General features: G+C 45.6%; 1 protein-coding gene across 1 annotated transcript in view; it reads right to left on the bottom strand.

Annotated features, from left to right (window-relative positions):
- The window catches only part of C8H1orf21 (chromosome 8 C1orf21 homolog), a 67,331-nt gene that overhangs the window by 29,952 nt on the left and 15,312 nt on the right, over positions 1-22,067 (bottom strand). The window contains exon 2 of the mRNA XM_062581134.1: positions 7,604-7,810. Coding sequence (XP_062437118.1) covers positions 7,604-7,697 — 94 coding nt within the window. The 5' untranslated portion in view covers positions 7,698-7,810. The remainder of the gene's footprint in view (positions 1-7,603; positions 7,811-22,067) is intronic.

Below are 22,067 nucleotides of genomic sequence, written 5' to 3'. Positions count from 1 at the left end.
CTCGCCCCTACCATCATCACTCGCACGTCTCCTGCAGTGTAACTGCCCCAGCTGGCTGCCCCCCGCAAGCAATATGAGCGGAAAAAAGTAGTTTTTAATACTAGCTGAACAAAAGCAAAACAAAAAGTGCAAGTCCTTGGAGCAGTTATTCTAGTCAAGCGCTGTTAGCAACAAAAGATCTCAAGATGTACCCAATTCCTACAGGAAAAATCCAAAATATAGTAAGACAAAATACAGGGGGTCATAATTTTCTATAAACAAAACTTTAGCACAAACAAGGAGATTTCCATAGAACAAAATGCCCCTGCTTTTTCCATTTTAAACAGCCCGAGATCACTGCTGAACCTACAGCAGCACAAATCCCAAAACGGAGACAACTCCGAGCTCTTTTGCAGCATCACGGAGCAGAAAACATTCAAGCTCAGCAGCCGCTCGCCGCACGAGCTTCACGAGCGCGGAGAGCAAACTGACGATCCCAAACCACCGCTCCCGGGACCCCTTTGGCCACAGCCGCCTCCTCGACACGGCCGAGACGAAGAGGCGCTCGGCGGGGCTCCATCGCGCCCGCTCGGCAGAAGCCCAGCTCTGCTTTCAGAGCCGCCCGCTCCAGAGGCTGCGACCTTAAACTTCCCAGCTGAATTTGTGTTGTGTGTGTGTGATCCAGGAATGTTACACTGGGCACATAGGGGAGGAAAAAAAAAAAAAAAAAAAAGAAAGATTGCAATAACTAGAAGTATAAGGGCATTTTTACTACCAATTTTCCTCATTTTCAGCAGCACAGTGGCCCGCAGGGAAGGCAATGAAAACCACAGACCCTGTCTTGAAAAAAGTTCTGTAAAAATGAAATTTGTCTCTAAGATGAGGTTACAGGATTTCCATCAGCACCACGGCTGCCAGAAAACACACCTGGCAATTGTTTCTCTGTTCTTTTTATTTTCATTTTCTCTTTTTTTCCATCCCAGAAAGGTTCGGTATAAACACGGGGCACCGGCCCTAAGCAGAGTAAGTCACTCATTTAACACCACGGTAAGGAGTTGTGAATATTGCAAGATGATTAACTGGCCCGAGAAAACCACAGCCTGAAGGCTAGACACTTCATTTACAGATACCTGCTGCGCTTTAAGTCTGGCTCTAAGGGGTCAAGCAACTTGAAACGCATTCCTGTGTAAGAGAAAGGTGGCAACCGCCGCAGCAGGTAGATCCCAAAATGCAAAAAAATACCGCGTTGGCGCTCACATGGGCTATGCTTCCTCTGCACCCGTGGATCACTAACGAGGGGCTAACCCAAATCGGATTTATTTAAGTCTCGCTGCTTCCTTATGAGAACCAAATAGTAAATTATTGACTTGAGGGTGTTCTCCTGGTTACACCATAAACCTAGATAACAAATACAGTTTTATTATATTTCCCACATGAATCTAAGGCTAAAGGTTGTTTGGGGCTTTATTCCTTTCTTCTGCTTCCTCAAACAGCTGCGTTTAAACCGAACCGTGTTTACGGAGGCGAGAAAGCAGGACCTCACCAAACAGGGTCAGAGCAGGCTGGTGAGAAGGTTATTAAACTAATAAATATCATTTTATTCAAAAAAACACTGCGCTCTGCCATGCACTTGGATCTGTTCTCCAGCACCGACTCCTCGACCAACGTTGTTATCTTACAACTCAGTAAGAAGTGAGGAAAACCAGGCTCACGCTCTTGTCTCAAAGTATCTAGGATGGTGTGAGGACACCGCATGGTGCTGGTGAGCTTGTCTGCAATCGCTGCTGCTCTTAAAACGAGCTAGGGCCCAAGGCTGCAGAAGCAAAGGGGCTCCGACGACTGCCCTGTGAGCACTGATCGGCTCGTCACAGTCAATAAAACAACCGCTGAGAGGCAAAAGGAGCTGCGAGCTCCGCAAGAAGCCCAGCACAGCGAGACCTTGCTGGTCGGGAGAGGTGGCAGCAAGGTGTTAGTCACATTTGGAAAATGCTTCTAATTTCTCTTTCCTTACTCAAGATTTTACCTAAAATCTTCCCAACCTTGGAGCTTCAAAGGACTAGAAAACTCTTTGCAGAATTTTGTGCGCTGGAACTGGATGGAGAAAGTCAGGTTTGGGAAGTGAATCTTTATTAACAAGGAGCCTGAGACCGAGGTTTTGAACATGATGATACTTCTAGGCCTTTCAGTCAAAGAGAAAGCCTTCAAAACAGTTACCTCTACAAAGGTTTGGGCACAGTATTTTTAGTGGAGAAAAGAGGCATTTAGGAAAAGTCAAAGGCTCCAATTCCCCCTCTTAATCTCTTCCTGTATATTTTAGGCATGTTTTAAAATTTTCAATTATTTCCCTGTTCTCAGCACCATTCCCTATGTACATGCACGACGACATGCTCCATTACACAGGTGGGGGCATCTTTTAGAGCTCCCTGTGGCCCACCCTGACCCCCAAACCAGATGCTCGTTTCCATCGTGAACGGGCCCAAGCAATCCCTCGCAACCCTCTCCTTTCCAGCATGGTAGCCTCCTGCTCTTCCATGTGAAATGATACCACGCCATGCAAGATGAAACACTCTGCTCCCCTTATTGCTACAGCTTAGGAGGGAGGGGAGGAGAAAAAAGAGTTTTATTTCATGCAGAGTCTGCATCAAATAAAACCTAAGAGAAAGAAAGAAAACACTAATATGGGAAATGCCATGATGGTGTCATGAAGGCTTTCACGTTGTGTTGCTGGTGAACACGAAGCCAAGTACAGGAACCTCCTTCTAGTTCAGTTAGGGCATCTGCAGAGCTTGAAACAGCATATTTCGTCCAGGTAGCTAAGCTGAACTCCTCAGCCTGATGGAGAAGTGAGTCCTCCACGTTAGGAGACAGGCGGATACCTTCTGGACATTGCAGACCAATTGCCACCATAAAGGAGAGATGTTGGCAGTAGTTAAATACTCTGCTTGAATTGTGAGCTTTGGCATTTTCAAAAGATCTGGGGAGGAGTATCAACACAGAGAAAACTGCTGAAAGAGGAACCGAGGAAGAGCAGACCGGGGTATTAGAGCATGGAGGTCTGCAAAGGATCTGGCGTCATTCTCTGGGTCCATCACAAGTCTTCTCCATGCTGCCTGTCTCTAAAACAAGGGTAGGACTGTCATACCAATCAGGAATGATGTCAAGAGAGGTACACTAACGCTTGTGAAGCTATCTGGTACTATGTTAATCAATCAGGTTTTCAATCTCATTATGATAGCTAAATGACAAAGATTTGCTTTTCTTGTATTCTCCCAGTGTTTGGAAATAAATTCATTAATAAATTACTGTACTTGGAGTTCAGCTTTATTTAGACCGGTGCAGGAATTGGAGCTGCTATTAAAAACAGAAATGCTATCCGGCAATTGCAGCACTGATATTCCTGATTTGCCAGAAGATGCTAACCTGACACGTTCGCTGTTGCTTTTGCAAAGCGCCCAGGAGCTCCATCTGAACGTCTGGATTAGACTCTCAGATTAATAAATAGCTTCTAAAATCCCCCTTTTCACAACAAATCACATTACCATTTTTTTTACACATAATTACGTCAATAACCTTCTCCCCAAATGAACACCTGATTTTTTTAAAAAAAATCAACAGATAAAATATGTACAAGAGATGTTACAATATTAAAACATAGGGAAATCGAGAACACTCTGGGCTCTATCACAGCATTTTGTTCTTCATTGGCATTTATGTTATTAGAGTTCTTATGTATTGCCCTGGAAATCAGCTTCGAAGTGAAATGAGGAATAAAGGAAGATTTATTACTACTATCCTTATTAGAGGGATTTTAAAGCCATTAGAGACCAACAAGGCATAATAATCATATTATATTCAATCTTCTCTAGAACATCTCCTTTGATAGGCCTGCTAACTCAATTATTTAAATATATATTACAGAAGAATACAGAGTGCCTACTAGAGTTTGGGATAAGACACTGATTTTTAACATTATGCTTTTTTTTTTGTTTTGTTTTCAGTTAACCATAACTTGTTCTTACAGAATCCATGGGTTTCATCTTTAGTTTCTTGACTATACTAAGGATTCAAATTCACAGTGAACATCTGGCTTATTGTGTCCACTTAACTGAAAAGAACTGTAAAAGCTGGGGAGAAAATAAGACACTTGAGCACAATCTTATCCATAGCGACTTTTAAAAGTCCAAAAAAACAACCTCACACTCACAGACATGATGGTTTCTACAATAGTCTCTAGACTTGCTTACAACCAACTACCACCAATAAGACACGGAAAAAAATACCCAGAAGTTCTGAAGACCCCCAGGTTATGACTTATCCCACCTTTTCTCTGCCCTCTAAAACTTCCATCTCTATCAAATCTTGACAGCAGAGATGGTATACAGCAGCCACAAGGTTGGAAACACTGAGAAAAGTTGAGAAGATGAAGGTACTGTACTGGTTGCAAGTGGTACCTGGAACAGTACCTACCCAATATGGTTTCACCAGCTGTCACAACACTGAGGGGAACCTGACTTCTCAATTTGTTACTCTCAAAGCCCTTAGGATCAACACTTGCCAGATCACTGTAGACTGGCATCTGCAAAATTACTGCGTATCCGGAAAACATCTACAATGGCAGTGGTGATGGCAACCATCTAGTTGTAATTACTGCTGTGGAAACCAAGTAGAAAAGCTCTTGAGCAGCAGCAGAGAAAACAGTGATCAAAGAAGTTGCATGAACAACTGCATTGTTGCCAGCACACTTGTTTGTGGGAAAGGGTGGTACGTGTGAAAGCAAAAAGTTTTTCGGCTGTGTGGCTAATGCTGCTTGCATGCATTACAGAAGTCAAGTGGCAAAACCCAAGCAGCCTAAGGCAAAGTTAAGAGCAAAGCTGACTACAACCAAACCTTGGTATTTTCATATATTTCTTTATTCAATATGTTGGATTTTATGTAAGAGCAAGATGGAAAGTACAATTCTCACTATTGACTCTTTCCGCCTGTATCTTATCTGGAGATGATGCTACATGAAGAAAGAAGAGTGTGAGTCTCATCTCGGGCACTAGGCAAGCAACAAGAGACAACACACTGTATGCCGCGTCTTCCATGCATCACACTCGGTGCCCAGGGAAGGCAGTACCAGCAGTGAGATATTTTCCATTCAACCCTCTATCGTGGCTATTTCAAGTGTTTTTGAGACTTCCTTCCACTTGCAAATCACCAGAGGCAACACGGGCTACTTCAACCTACTGCAACGACAGAGCTTGTACTTGCTGCTTCTGCAAAGTTGTTTTAGGACAGATTAGTGCCCAGATACTTTTGTCGCTTCTCAACAAGAAGCCAGGAAACATTCAGCAGTTTGGAGCATCTGGAATTGGACGAGGGAAATCCATGAACTGCTGCGGTACGTTCAACCCTGCTTGATTCTGTGGATCCTCCCGTATCTCTGGGAACTCGTTTTATCAAGATTTGTCATTCGCACTGAGGTCTTATGTTCAAATCGAGCATGACTAAGCCCTTTCCTGGCAGGGGGCTGAATATCACAGGAATAACTCTACAGATACGCTAGAAGGAATTATGTTCAGGCTTAACAGCATGAAAGTTTAACAGAAAATGAAGTAGGAAGAATACACCGAGATTTCAGATCTAAGCGATACCGAACAACACCCTCAGCCAGTACAGTTCCCAAGAGGGAAGAAGGGGGAGTAGGAACAGTATTCAGACTCCTGTGAAACAGCCCTGGGCACTTGGCAATTCCAGAAGATTGTTAAGAATGATGATAAACATGATGATAAGGTATAGTTTTTCTCTCTCTCTTTTTTTTTAATTAAAAATGGTACGTTCAGGAGCCATGCAAGACACATCGTACCATGTGAAGCATGCAACCTCCGAGTGGCTCATTTACAGGTCCAAAACCAGGCAGCAGTAAAAGCAGGTACCCTCAAGCTCCCCCCTCTCACATGTCCAATTCCAGATCTGCTGGCCGCTCTCCAGCAGCTAGGGGCTGACACGGTTTTTCTGTGCTCACGCTGGCTGCCTGTCAACAAATCGCTTCAGCCACAGAATCCAACGGCACCTAAACCCTCCTCTACCAAAGGACGGATTAGTCGCTGAACTGGGACTTCAGCTATGGCAAACCGCGCACCCGCATGCGCCCGAAAACGCGCGGCTGCCGGGAGCATTTCCGACAGCGCTGGGTTTCTGCACACCCAGGCAAAGGCTGCCAGCCCTCCAGCAGATCCCGGAATAGCTAAGTCAGACCGCTGACACCGCTCCAGCTCCAAAAGCGGCAGCCCTTTAAATTCCCTTTGGCCATCACGATCCTCTGTCTCCAGAAGTTGCTTTAGGTTCCTTGACGTTAAAGTTAAGATCTTTAGCCCAAAGCATGCAGTTAAAAAAAAAAATCCTGAGAGAAACCTATTGCCAAAACTGTTCCCTTGCTAAATATCAGCTAACCCAGAAACTCAAATTCCTTTTATAAGCTAACAGAGCCTTTTGTTCCTGACTGCGCTTAAAGCCCGCTTTAAATAAAAATAACATATTGAATCAGAATTCCCAAACCAACATCTCTCGGGCTGGTAAAGGGCTCCGCACGGGCAAAGAAGCCGGCGTTCAGCCTGGGGTTTGCCAAAACAACCTTGTGCTCTTTAGATACCATTGCCGGTATTCTTGCTTTGGGATCCATTGCTGGGACCAACCATGCCCTCAGACAGGTTGAAAAAGCAAAATACTCCCCCTGAATTTCCAGAGCAATGACTCTTTCTTTTTTTTTTTTTCTTCTTTTGCTGCTAGATGTGTCATTCCTGGCTTTACACAAACATTTGCTATAAAAAAGCCACCAGAGAAGAAATGCTTGGCACCCTGAGCAGCAACGCACCTATTTTAAGAATACTGCATCCAAGCAGGCTGCGAAACGGCACCGCGTTGCTTCTTTGCAGTAACGAGTTTTCAGATAACCACCTAGGCAGATCCAGAAATCTCACAGATTTCCGGAATCTGGGAAAAAAAATAAAAATCTTACGTACGGAGTGCGTTACCTTTCCTGGCGCACGAGCCGCCGTGCGAAGGTCCCGACTACGGGCCGCCCTTGCCATGCAACGGAGCTAATGTTTTCCATGCCGGAGTTTCCCGATATCACTGAATCTCCCGCACAGAAGACGACTGCTACCTCCCTGCCACCCGGCCGTCCTGCTCGCTACAGCATCTCAGAGCTAGCGATTTATTGCTTTGTAGGAACAACGGTATTAAGGAATATCTTTTGCTTAACGAATAGGGATTTTGTTGTTGGTTTTTTTTTTCTGAGAAATGAGTCAATTGTTTGGGCGCCTCCTAACAAATATGTAGGAAAACAGGAGGGGGGTTGTGCGGTTGGTTGTTTTTGAACTATTTTAGGATGTGAAGAGTTAAAGGCAGCGCGAGGCAATTTTCCACTCTGGATTTCACCCTGACCTCCCTTCCAGTTGTCCTGGTACTATTTTTTTTTTTTTTTTTTTTTTTTTGGGGGGGGGGGGGGGTAACTGCGCTATCGTCGTGATTTATTTTAAGGTTCATTTCCCCTCATCTTTTGTGAAAGGCTAGGGCTCCCAAACGTACCTCGCAGAGCCTTCACGCCGTCAAAGAGAGAGCAAAAGCCCGCAGCACTTACCCCCAAACACATCGCCGTTCTGGTAGTTTTTGCCTTTCTGAGTTTCCTCTTCGTTTTGAACAGTAGAAACATGCTTGGCTGACGCGCAGCCCATAGCTTCATTCAGACAGCGCCAGCCGGGCCCAACTGCAAACCATGTCTAGAGCCCCGCGCTCATCGTCCCTCAAAGGAGCCACCTTCCCGCCAGGCTGTCGAGACGCTTTTTACCTAAACATAGAAAGAGAGAGGAAAAAAAAATATTTAGCCATGCGCATTGGCAAAAGGTAACCCATAAACATAGCGCTTCGGCAAAAGAAAAAACCCTCCCACCTAAATCAGTTAAAGGTCTTACGCTGATAGATGGGAAGGAGGATAGTGAGTTATTTTTTTTCCCTACATGTTCATTGCTCTATAGGATCTAAAAGCCCTTGCCCACTCCAAAAGGCGAGTATCCACGTTTTAAGATGGACTAAAGCTCCCTAAATCATGCAGGGTCCCAGGTCGGGTGAGGCTGGGAGGGCCCCTCCGGAGATCACCCAGCCCGACCCCCCGCGCGAGGATCCAGACTGCACGCAAAACGAACGGCGGAAGGAAAAGCCGGGCTCCAGCCACGCTGCCGTCCCAGGAAACGCAACAATTAACACCACAGGCTGTTTAACGACTAAACGTTTCCACGCTCAAACAGAAACAACTTCAAAGAGGGGCGAGATGACGGCTTGTCCTTCAACCAGCCAAACCTTTTGCTGGCGAAAGACAGAGGAGGAGGCCTGGAGGAAAAGGAGAGCTTCTGACAAGTTGTTTTGCTCAGCTATAGCACAACGTGATGCTTTAAACACACATAATTTATTAACCCATGACTTCCTGGATATTTAAGAGCACTAAGTGGGAACGATGCAGCAGGACAGGGGCTAAATGGCCATCACAGCAGCCCAAGGGATTTACCCGGCCACCCCTAAAATCACATGCCAACTTGTGCCAGGAGCGATTCCCATCTCCCTAAACGTTTCGGCTGCCGCTTCCCAGAGAAGCATCTTTGCTGCTGAGCATGGGGAAGGCGAGGACTCGAGATGCAGAGCCGCCTCACACCTCCATTTGGAGATGAATTTCCTTCTTCCAGCTTGTTATGCATGGGAAATAGAAAACTGCTTTCTTCCATTTAATGAAGCCTTTATGGCCTTTCATTCATATATATTTATATATTTAAGTATGTATATATACATATATATATATGTATATATATATATACACACACACACACACACACACTTAAGTTCTGCTCCAAACAGCTGACCCTCCCAGCCATGCCCCTACATACATTTTTTTAATATTCAGTATCCTCCCCCACATGCTTTTGCCTTTTTTCCCCACATATGCACACTTCGGCACAAATTTTTAATTATTCCATCCCTCTCCTCTCTTAGCGGCAGCTATTCACCCATAAAACGACGAATTTTAACAATCCTAATAGATATTAGTGCTGTTAATGGCCAGGAAAGCTCAGACCCCACCGTGAGCCACCTTCTTCCTGCAGATGTTATCCCCACTAAGACAGAAAAAAAACTCTAGTTCACTCTTGGTATACTTAAGGAGCCAGTATACTACCCAGACTATTTGAATTACACTGCTGTGCATTGTAACCATTCGATACAGTCATTTTATCTAAACCGCATTAGTTGATCTTACGTTTTGGCAAAACGGTGAGAATCAGAGCTGACAATATTTTGCCTCCAAAGGTGTCCAAACAGCGTGACAGTCTGAATTAAGATAAAAGGTCTCCCTCTCGCTACCGAGGGGCGAAAGAGAGGATCCATAAAGATTTAAAGTATTAGCCACGCTTTGCTTGCTCAGGATACGGGTCTTGACACAGCGAGGCGTGGAGAATGGAGGAGAAACAGCAGACCGGGAAGGGGAATCGGTAAACGGGCTATAAATGAGATGCAGAGAATGCTAATTTTCTTTAAGGATGCAAATTTGCCTAAGGATAATAGCTTTTTATAGACCAGCTAATAGTGACGATGGGGAAAACGATCATGTTTTTAGCCCCCTTCAGGTTGCAAATAAAAGCAGCGACTTCAAGGTAAGTAGAGGCTGAAAACAGTAACTTTGACTTCTCATCAGCTAGAGAATCCGAGGCAAAAGGACGTGACCATCACGACCTTGTCTCTGCAAAAGGACATAAGGGAAAACAACGAACCATCACACCAAAAAAGGTTTTGCTTTGACCATTGATCAGGAGCCCTCAGTAGCTATGAGCCCAGGAAAATGATGGTCCTGTTCTCCACGACCAGGGTGCTGGAGAAGCAATGTGGAGCAGAGTACAAAACAAAAATACAGAGTTATAAAGCTCTTTCAGAAAGGGAAAAAAAATAAAAAATAACACACACACACACATGTTCAAAGGCACTCTGTGCTTAAAGGAAACGCAGAGGAACACCAAAGCAGGAAGTTTTTATCTTTTAAAGTACAGCAATCACAACAAAACTACAAACAGTTAATACTTGGAGATTTCAGGCAAGCATTCCTGGTGCCAATAAATCAGGCTGCGAAAGCTTCTCCAAAGTGATCTCTGGATTAAGTCCACCAGCACTCATTTCCAGGTGCAGGTCTTCAGTAATCTTGGACTACTGCTAATATACTGTAGCGACACAAATGTCACTGTGACACGGACACCTACCATGACACAGAATTAGTACACAATGTTTTTAAAAAAAGCCAAAAAGCAGCATTAATTTTATAAAAAGGGTAAGACCTGAGATACGTGACACCTTGACGCTCATGAGCCTTACGCTGCCCTCCGTCTTGGAGAAGCCCTTCTGGCCTCAGAGTAGAGAAGCCCACCGCGATGAGACTCAGACTTTTTTCCAAAACTGGCCCCAATGCTGGGCCGACTCACTGGGATACCGACACAGCGTTTGGAAGACGTGACACACGGGGCTTCAGACGGAAGCAGAACAACGCAACCGTTCTTGCCTCCTCCTCCTCCACTTTTTCCAGAAATGCAATTTTCCCTTTTGTCTTCCCAAGCATTTGGGGAGGGGAGGGGGCATACGGATTTCAGAAGCCAAAAATAAAAGGAATAAGAAAACCTCAACCCATTTGCAGCTCATGTTCACCACCCACCATCATTAATTATCGAGATTTGAGAGGCAATTTGCAAGCTCCACTCTGCAAAATGCTGGTGAGAAAAAACTCCTAGGCAGATCAAAAGCATCTATGCCACCCCCAAATAAAATGTGGCAGCTGAGATGAACATCTTATGCGTAGGTCAACAGAAAAAGAATATACAAGGTGTTAGCTAGAGTACTTTATTACCCCCAAGTTTCTCCTGAGCACATTCAAAATGGGAGCTCAATTAATAGAGTAGAGACTGCCACTCTGAACCTTCAATTCTCCATTTTTTTTTCCTTTTGGAGCACGTCTACATCCCGCCTTTTTTCTTCTACAAGCTCTTCACACTTCATTAATTCACTCTTCATCTTCTCACCCTTTTTTTTTTGCTAAAGTCACGTATGAGGCTGCACCCTTGACAAAACCGTTCTGCTTCCATAGATGAAAACTCAACCGTCAGCATCAAATGGAGGCGCTCCCGTGCTTTGCCACAAATGAATGTTAGTTCTTCTACCGCCACAGGTGTATTTGTTTTCATCTTTATTGCCCTGAGATAACCAATCTTTCATCTTCTTCAGGCTGCACATACACCCGAGGTTTCCGTCCGTGTTGACCACACAGGAAATCAGGTTAAAATTTCACAAAGTTAAAGAGATCAAAGCAATAAGCTTTGCTAAACCATGGGAAAAAAATACTGAGGAAAGGTACACGGGATTTTCCTCTATTACAGCCTAGTCCAGGCAGAACCCAAGGATTTCACTTACCGCTAATAATTATACTTATTTCCTAAAAGAAATAGGACTGTTTGACTTTCATCCCATTTTTTCCCCCAGAAGAAAGCAGATTATGAATTTCCCTCCAGGAGGGACTCCCTCAGGAGTTTGCACCTAGAAGCTCCCCCCACGATATCCCTCTTCTTCAGTTATCCTCAATTATCTGTGCCGGAAAAGGCAGGATTTTGTTCTTAAACTGACAAACTGGTATGTTGGAGCCAGAAAGACTCAAAGATGCAACTTTTGCCTTTGAAGTCCACCAACGGCCTAAGGGGAGGGGAAAAAAAAATCCACCCACTCATAAGCTCTCTTCTTCCTCCTTCAATTATTCAAACTCGCTTTGCTGGTGGAGATCATAACGTGATATTGAAAATTAACCTGCTGCACTGCGAAGTGAAATGGGAAAGCCTACAACAGAAACTGCGTGGCAGAAACTTCCTCCAGGTCTGATTTTTTTTTAAGAAGAAAAAAAAAGAAAAGAAGAAAGAAGAAAGAAGAAAGCTCACAGATGGTGGCATTATTCTTTTGGAAACAACCTACCAAAACCCAAATTCACGGCAACCGAAGAAAGTCTGGGGTAGTACCTCTCAGAGGCACAAGCAGACATGGAGAAGTCAGAGTGAGCAATGACACTCTGCTCCTTTGAATGCTTAGGCAAAATGTGTTCATATATCCTGTTTATATTAAAAGCCATGAAATGAAGCATTTTTCTCCCTTCTAGGAAACCTGCTCGTCTCCGCGATGGAAAACTGCCGCATTTACTGCCACGCTTCGCTATCCTCTTGGAAACACGGCATCGAGGCCAGCGGGGTGAATGCTGCACTCCAATAATCTTGCTAAAAAGGCAAAGAATCGGTGCGGTGATATAAAATCAGTAATGCACACGGAAACATAGAGAAGCAGCAGCACCGTGCTTTCATACACCCCGGCTGCAGTAAAACACCACCAAACTCAAGAAGCCTAAGTCACCAGGAGGCTGGTGGAAACGCTATTTGAGATAGGATGTGCGCGCATCCTCTCCTGCGAACCCGTGCTCTGCAGAAACGGTATTTTCAACACGTTTTGAAGAACGAACAGCGACATCACGATCCGAGAGCTGGGGAGAACAGCTAGCAAACGACAGCAGCTCGTCGACCTCCTCCTTCCTAGCAGGGAGGGCTCGGCTGGAGCTGGCGCTAATTAGCGCCACCGAGTTCCTTGCTCTATTTTGGGACAGGCTTTGCACCACCGCCCCTCCGAGGCTTAGCACACCAGTTTTTATGAGCAAAATTATCCTCTCATTTTCTTGGTTTGCAAGCAGCGTTTCTCCAATACATGCTTTTCGACCTATTAAAGCAACAGATAAGCGTCTCCCAGCAGCAACGTGATGTATCCAGTGAGCATCTTCCCCCTCTCCAGCCTCGTAAGGGCAAGCGGTACTAGCGGTTCCCTTACATGAGACTTCACGTGGTGCACAGCAAAACAAAAAAACGGGAACGGGAAGGGGAATCACAACACAATCGTCCTCTTAGTTTACACAGGGTGAAGTTAAAATAACGCTAGTGTGGAAAGCCCAGCCACCAAAATCCGTGAGCAAGAAACGTAAGCCACAGCATCCATAGCTTCTGCTGTTTCCAAAGATAAATTAAGAAATAAAATTTAATTAACTATTTGGAAAATCCTCAAATGCCTTAGGTGTAGCAACAGGCTGACCATCACCACCACTACAGCACACAGTTTAAATATCTAGTTAAAAACTTTTCTTTCTTGAAGAACTAATAGATGAACATTGAGGACAGAGAAGACTGCAAGATTATGGGCTGGCAATGCTGCAACTTTTTTTTTTTTTTTTTTTTTTTTCATTGCACACACGGGAAAAATGGCATAGGAGATGGTGTGTTTCTGGTGAGAAAGCAAAACTGTCATACAACATGCTTCACCTGCACATCTGTTCCCTGGCTCAGCTCGGTGTTTGTGCTACAGCTCCTCTCTACCATAGCAGGTGATGCTACTCTCCCAGAGTTTCGAAAGAAACCAGCCCTTCATCCTACATTCTTTCCCCTTTGCAAAAAACAGGGGGGGTTCATTAAAAATAAAAGATTGCATGCAAATAAGCTAGGCACGCTTGCAATATCTCCCACTCCTGTCCCAGCAACTGTTATAGCTGTTATAAGGTTATTACACAAGGGCAGGAGAGAGGTCTCCACAAGACAAAAAAATGTTCTGATACAGCGTCTCTCATCAGACTCTTAAGATTAGCCTGGGCTTCAGAGGTGATGGGTCACTATAGGATCTCAGAGTACTTCTGCTCCGTGCTACGGGCAGAGCCAGATGATTGGTAACAGCAGAAAACGGCTCGCGGGACGCGATTAAAGACAACACGACTCTTTCCATTGACTTCAGCTGGATTGAGGTCGCTTCCTAAAACTCGCATTTCAGGGAAGACAGGCCGTTTTGTGATGTGCTTCCAAAGGAGCTGAAGTGTGCAACACTTACGGCACCTCCGCAGCCTGCTGAGGTCAGGGGGAGAAAGTTAACCGTGCCTGTCTTACGCGGCACCGGCAAATCGAGTTGCTACAACGGCAGGCGGGAGGCTTGTGAGGTTTATAGCTCAAAATAAGGTCAATCACCAGAGCTAACATGCACAGCGATCGCTCTGCCAGAGCTACAACTCTGCTAACCTCGTAAGCTCGTCCATCACGACGACGTGAGAGGCCCCCTCGTGTTATTTTGAAGTCACCATTGAATAAATCCTTTCAACCTCACTCTCCTCTTGCAGGAAGGATGGATAAATCATGTTTTAATGTTACTGAACCAGCTGAAGCATCATTTTTCCTATAGTTCAGCATTACCCTCTCCTCTCCTTCAGCTTGAGGTTCTCAAATCCATAGGCACATCCACAGGTACCCGTGGCTCAGTCCTTGCACCTCCCGCAATCCCAGCCTCAAAGAGCATGGCCTCTGCCAGGAAGAGCATGAGCTAAATCAGCTGTTGTGCAGTGTGATACTGGCCTGGACTATAGGAAAAATAGACTTATTCCTTTCAACCTGTGAGTCTCCTGAAGATGGAAGAAACATCTTCACCACTTACTGCAGCTGGTAGGGCACCCAAGCACCATGACAGTATAAACAAAACCAACAGTAAGCCCAACCCTCCTATTAAATCTTATTTCTGTCTTCATGGCTTAAGAGGAAGATATGTTTCACTGAGCAAGATATAGAATAAAAGGTCCCAAGGTACAGCAACAGTGATCTATGCAATGTTCTGCAGCAATTCAACTTTTGAGCATTTGTCTGAACATCATCTCTCCATTTGACAACACATTCCCTTGTTTTGCCTTACTAAAGATAATTTAAGGTAGAAAACATTACACCTAGCCAGTCACATCATTTAGAATTAGTTGAAAAGAAAATATAGTAACCGTAGCAGTGTCACAAGCACAAAAATGTTTTCTTGGAGAAAAAACTTGAGAGGGATAATTACCGCACTGGGAAATGGCCACTTCATTCTCCTAAATTCCTTAGGTCCCTCTTCCCAACGGCAACCCCAGGTGCATCTCTGTGCTGCCAACTCCAACTCCAGTCTGGAGCAGATTTCTTCCAAGACTGCCCCCTTCCCAAAGGGCAGCAGCTCATCGAGCCTCCTACGCTTTCTAGCACATAAAAATGAGGGGCCCTCATTCCTTGATTTCAACAATAAAAACAGCACGTATCTAATATGCACAGATACACAAAGGATTTTTAGACTTGGAGGGGTCTAATCTTGATTCTTTGTTCTTCCAGACCTTTAAATTTCCTTTCAAAATGACTTCTTGCTCTTCCTCCTGTCCCACCATGATCACAAATAATCACAAAGAGATATTTCTGCTAGATGCCTCCAGATATACAGATACAATGTTGTCTCTCTGTGGGTCGCAATGATTAACAGCTTTCAAAACCTTCAATAAAAATACCTTTTGGGATCAAATATTGTAAATCCAGTAGAGCTACACTGTCTACGAAAGGAGCCTGCAGATTCCCAGAGGGCTGGGGGTGCAGGCAGGAGTCTCCCTCTCTGTGGTTTGTCCCATCCTTCAGCCGAATTGACCTCACTGATACGCGAAGATGCCTCCCCAAGGTGGTGGTGACAGTGCAAAGTGATGCTCAGAGAGCAGAGATTTATTCTTCCTCTTCAATCCCACCAGCTAATCTACCGATCACTTTAGGTCTCATGAAAAATGCAATGTCTCCTACACAAGGAGTTAAACACAAGGCAGTATGCTAACTGGGAAATGACAGGAGAGACATTGGACAGTAGCATGATTACCAAATACCCGTGGTGCCCAGTGACACACAGGTTGCATGAAGACTTCCAGACGAGCTAGATAAACTGTTCATCAGCAGTGCCTTAAGTATGCCATGAGACAAATCTTGCCATTAACACATAATGGCAGCTTCCATATTTCAATGCATTCTTTTCTTAGATAAGGTAGTTCCAGTGGACTGCTATTCATTTTTTAAGTACAAGGATTCCTAATGCAATTATCTGCAGCTGTACGCTTTCCGGGTTTCATCCTCTCTCAGACCCATTGATTTATTCTAGCAGCTCTGAGTCATACCTCTCCAGACCCTTGATTCAAGCAACTCTGCAATAAGAAGTGCTCCCATGATCAGCTCCCTGGTTGTCCCCTAGAAAATCCTTGAAAACACCCAACCATGAAATGGCAGACCCCATCAGTTCCCCAACAGCTCCAGCTGCATCCCTCAACCACCACAAATAGGGCAACAACTGGTCTATCTCCCCAAATAATCGCCCCCCAAACCTACACTGCCTGGGATTATCCTGTCTCACCCCGGGAAAAGCCCCTGGGTCCCTCTAGTATGCTTTGTGGTATCTGCCTTGAACATATGCTCTTTCGTTATGCTGTACATCTCCAGGATTCATCCAGAGACCCTTCCTTGCTCCCTGGTAAGTTTGGCAGATCAGTAAGTTTGGCCAAATGCCGAAGAGTAAAGGAACGAGGAAGCAGCTGCAAACTGGAGGGGAACTGCTGGACCTCTCAGGGGCATGTCCGGAGCCCGGGATCTGCCCCTGGTTGCCTCCAACGCACTCTTCATATTAAGCTGTGGCAGAAGCTACTTCATACATCGCTTAGGTTGAAATTAAAACAAAACAAAACAACTCAGCTCTGCATGAGCCAAGGGCAGTGAGACACCGGGGGACCTGCTGCTAATGTGTCAGCAAGGAAGCATTTGCCATATGCACCTCTGCTGTTCCTGGGCAATTAAAAAAAAGAAAAAAGAAAATTAAAGGGCCTTCTTTTAGGAGAAGGGCTACAGAAAGAGGAAATGTTGTGTTGCTGACCTAACACCACAAACTATGGAATGGGTGCACAGATGTGGTTCAAAAGCAGGGTAGCTGGCTCTTCCAGGTCGAGGAGGACTTCCCAAAGCACGTGTGCATGCACACCCCCTCCTATATATGCCATTTCTAAAGCCAAAAAATCCCAGCTACACCATCAGTTTAAAGGAATGATAAAAGGTAGCAAAGCAGTTCATTTAACTCAGGCTCTCAGCTGTTGCGAATTTCTCTATGGTTTTCAGTATCTCTTTTGGGAATTTTTTTTAAAGCAGTCACAGCATTTCCCGATAGTAGAACAAAAGTGATCCAAAGAGTCACGCCTCAGAGAGCCTACTTTCCCCAAAACTATGCTGATGACTGCTCCCACACGGTTAGAGGGTTTATTCCTCAAGATTGAGGTGGAGAAATCAGGCTTTTGGGTGCTGAAGGTCACAGCAGTCAAATGTTCGTGTTGATACGGTTTGTTCCACAAGCTCTACATGATGTCCAGGCAGATAAGATATCATGGCCTAACATCCCTCCCAAGAAATCTGTGTTTGGAGGGAAAACGAGAAAAAAGGCTCTGCTTAGGAGCAGAAGTCCAGAAACTCCCAACCAAGACCAGGATGCTTAAAAAAAACACAGGTCAGAGGAGCTGAGCTAAAGTAACATGTCACCACTAGTGTAAAGCTCTGTTGTGGTCTGACCCGTTCTTAGCAAGAGGGGACTGACTAATCACCCCAGTCAGTGCTTTGATGGTGGTACTTTCAGCAATGCTGGCTGAAGGGAAAGTATTTTTGGAAGTGCTGAGCCTGTTCAGCTCAAAACTTTTTTTTTTTAAGTTATATTTTCATCATTTCCGCGAATGCTGTACCGATAAAGCAAGCAGCAGAGGGTTACAAGGCTGAGCGAGTGGGTGGGTGCGTAACCGAGCCCGGGTACTTGAAAAAGAAGATCTAAACCAAATTCTTTTGAGTGGCATAGACCATTTCCACGCATCAGCCATTTTTACGTAAAACAGCTACTATGCAGAATTACACTTGTGGAGCAGCATTTGTTACGGAAAGAGGCCCGAGAACTGCTCCTTCAATATTTCAGCCTTGCCCCTGAAGCCCAGCTGGATTAAAATAGGCAGCCCTGGAGTGCTGGGCAGTTAGTTAAGGACATTATCATTCTGGAAAGCCAGCTTGAGCGTTGTTACCCACCGTGCAGCTTCAGCTGGACGTCACCGTGGCTAGGTCTGACACACTATCAGAGCTTTTCTTATTGCAAAGATCAGGCAGCCAAGCAAGAGCTCTGATTCACGATCCCCATCTGCAGAGGTTGCTCCCAGCTAATCTGCACCGTTCACTCCCAAAACTGAAATGTAAAGCAATTCCTTGGGCCAAGAACCACGGAAAAACTTTTCAAATACTGTTCCCGCTTCCCTCCATGCAAGGTAGGGAGCGTAACTCATCCAAGGAGGAGCAGCAGGCCGTGCATCAGTCTACCTGTGCAACCACGCTGGAGTTTCCAAGGGCTGGGAGATGAGCTGTTGGCTTGAGGTCATGCAGTTGTGCAACAACTCTAACGGAGCATGTGCTGCATGAACACGCTAGGGGAAATCATCCTGAAAGAAGACGGCAAACGAAACCTACTCCCACGTCTGCTCGCAGTTGCCCGGCCACACAGCTGAGCTCTTACAGCAATTTATCTGCCAAACTGATACACGAACAGAAAAAAAAAAAAAAAAAAAAAAAAAACTCTGAAAAATCTTACAGCCTCACAGGAATCAGAGCAGGGAGAGAAAGTCATATAGAGCAGGAAAAAAGCAGAAATACATTCTGCTGAACTGCAGGAGCAGAGCAGAAACGTATAATGACTGACTGAAATAGTCTCCAAATACCACTCTATGCTGTCAGTAGCAACTAAAGCTTATTAGCACTTTCTGGAGAAACGACAGTGCCGCCAGAACAAGACAAGCGGCTACAGGATTATACGTCTGGTGGATAAGTCATGCCAACATTTTCCAACTTGGACATTTACATGCTAAAGCTCTGCAGAGTGCCGGAAAACGTTCGCCCAAGGAAGGGAAACTGATGGGGAGAAAAGGCAACGCAACGCTGTTCGATTTAAAAGACTGGAACAAAATCAGAAGCAAGCAGAAACATGAACTCCAAACGACGGAGAAGAATCGGAGAAGCAGGAATAAAGACGAGCGCAGGTGGCACTCGGCTGGCTTTAAGGAGAGGTTGGCCATGCCAGTGCTCGGAGGCTCTGAAGGCACCGGCCAGGTCAGCGCTCCCCCTGCCCACGCTGCAGCTCTCCCTCGCGCCAAGGACAGCGGACGCTATCTGCAGACACGCGGAAATCTCACCTGCCGTGCTACTCTCAGCATCTCCACACCAGAAAGACGACCCTGATTCAGCGGCGTCTTCCAGTTGCTTTGCACAACACCAGCAGCTCCGTGGAGACATCCCTTCTGATGGGCACCACTAGAACTGACCCCCCAGTAGCTATTTGGCCTCCACTTCGATTTTGCCAGCAGTAAGTTCTCCTTGTTGTTACTTCATTACTCAAAAGCTCAAATATTGCTCCTTTTCCGATTCAATGGCCACTGCCCTAAGACATTCAAGGCCCAGCATGTGCTTTATTATATACTGCAACTCATGTAAGGGGCCGAGAAACACTGCACGCCTCTCCACACCACCCACAGAAGCAGCAAAACTGGCAAAAGCCATCTGAGCAGCCATCTCCAAACTTAAACTATTTTCTTCTGACTTACGGCTGTCGACACCGGTGCAGGAACTGCAGGAGAACTGCTGCATTTCAACAGCGCTTCTGCTCCAAAGGGCAAGAATTGGTTTGGTTTTTAATAACCCACCTACAAAGCAGCCATATAGCCCTACCCAGCGCTATGTGTCGCACCAGCCCCTGATCTCCAAGTATTTAGCCCCAGCACGTTTAATGCTTTTAGAAGCCAACGTTACGTTGGTTAAATTTCACCCGTATCTCTGATCGTTCTTCGTTCCTACGCGTTTCCCCTCTCCCCTTACCTCCAGCAAGGATTAACAGCAATAGCTCATCAACTTGAGTGTCTCCGACCCCCAAGCAGGGCTCTCGGGCCAGGGGACCATCGCAGAGGCCAGCGCGAGGCTCCCGGCGACACCGAGCCTTCAAGGCAGCTGCGTCCAAAGCCACCACGGAGCCAGCCAGCAGCTGTAAGATGTTAAGCTCCTTGGCCCCTTTACTCCCACTCTGAGCCTTCTGCACATGAAAAAGAGCAGCTGCTTTCCCGAGAGTAAATCTTGCAGCATCTTTATAGCCTCTCTCTCCCTCCTTTTAGCTTCGAGTGCGAGGAGGATTTCTTTTTAAAATTAGAAGGAGGAAAAAAAAAAATACAAGTTCATGAATCCCAAGAGCAGGCAGGCTCTCTTAGATACGCTTTTATTGTGTTAGGAAAGCAACAGTGAACCTAAATGCAAAATACATAGAGTTTGAAAGCTTTTAAAAAAGGAAAAGAATTGCTAACTCCAGCACTTCTGCAAAAGCCAGCAAAATACTTATTCACGTGGGAGAACCTCCCTTTTGGATTTTTTTTTTTTACTAAAGTAAAGCAGAGAAAAATTTTAAGCCACACACACAAGCTCCAAGCAGCTCATATCCGAGGAAAACACTCCTCCTTGCTTTCTTTTTTGCAAGACCCTGTTCAATATAAGATTAAGGTCGCGCACGGACCACGCACCTTCCCCACGGCCACGCGAAGGCTGGTGGTTACGGCCGAGCGCAGGAGCTGCAAGCGGGGTCAGCGTCGCTTGGCGGCGGTAACATCCACCAAGGTCCTAATTATCGGGGCTGGATTCAACTCCTGGCACGTTCCTCCCAAAAAGCAACGTAGCTCTCAACGCTGGCATCATTTATAACACCTGTAAACTATGCAAATCCAGACAACCAGTGTGCGGCCCCAGCAGCTCGGTGCCTGCGGCACAGCTGCCTCTGGTGTCGGCAGCCGGGCTCGGACGTGGTGCCTTGTGCTGTTTGCTGATCTCCCCCTGTTTTGCAAGAATACCGAGTGCTGGATTCATTCAAAACCTGCCAGGAAAAAATATTCCATTTTCCATATAAGTCAGCTAAATGGAGGAACAGGAAATGCTCAGAGGCGGCTTTGGAAATTACGGATCTACCAGTCTTACAAGTTGTTTGAAATCAGGATTAGCGACAGCTCTGAAACACCCAGAGATGCACTTTTTATCCAAAACAAACTAACACTGCCTCAGCTGTGGAAGAACACGGCCTTCCCTGTGCGCTCATATCCTCCATCTGGATAAAGAAATGTGGTTCTTGTTTGACGTTTCTAAGCGATCTTGGAGGGACCTGGAAATGACAGCATCTTGAAGGAACTTCATCCAGGAAAACTGGCTTGGAAGGGACCTTGAAAAGTCATCTAGTCTTAAAGATAAAAAGAGGGAGATATTTGCAGAGCAAATTTAATCTAGAAAGACTAGGCCTTCCTCATCGTTACTGGGGGCGGAAAAATTCCTCCAGAAACGGTTCAGGGCAAGGACCTAACTTAGGAGATCTGAACGGTCCTCGAGTCCATCTCTGTTATTTATTCTTCATCAATTCCCTCCCAATTAAGCATTAAATTCTTATTCCATTAAAAAAAAAAAAAAAAAAAAAAGCATCTGTTTTCTTTGTTGGATACAGAGATGGGCCAAACCACATCTCCAGGAAAGAGTGGCCAGGGAAGAGCTCCACACAATGGACATCACCAAACCACGCAAGCTGAGCAAGGCCAGAGAAGACCGCAGAACCCCAAGGACCACAGAAAAGCCAGACAGTTAAGTTGCTCGGTACTGGAATGAGACTTACCCTGACAAGCACAAGGTAACGCAGACTAGAAAGGAATAAAACACCACTGCGGCCGGGGCTGGGCTGTAGACAGCTCAGCGACAGCAACAGAGTTGGGCTTAAAAATAACACTTCACGGTACGTCAACACCATAATACTTCACTTCTTGCCCTCTTTTCCTTACTTACCCTATGAAGGTCTGAATGAGGAGAAAAAAAGAAAAAAAAAAAAAAAAAACAGCAGGAAGGTCTCGCTGTATCGACCTGCACTGCAAGACCAGAGTAAGAAGGGACACAACAGACACCAGGGCCACGTCTCGCGACCTCCGCGCACCCGTCTCGTTTACACACACGCCAGCAGTCAACTGGTCTCGCTCCCTGAAGGCTTCACACCAGCACGTTATGACCCAGCAGCTCGCGCGGCAAAGCGCTCTACGGCTTCTCAGAGCTTCTCCTCAAGCCGCAGCACTGTTTTCC

This window comes from Rhea pennata, chromosome 8 (genome assembly GCF_028389875.1).
Source record: "Rhea pennata isolate bPtePen1 chromosome 8, bPtePen1.pri, whole genome shotgun sequence".
Classification (NCBI taxonomy): Eukaryota; Metazoa; Chordata; class Aves; order Rheiformes; family Rheidae; genus Rhea; species Rhea pennata.
The sequence above is the reverse complement of the archived record's forward strand: the minus strand, read 5'-3'. Positions and strand labels throughout refer to the sequence as shown.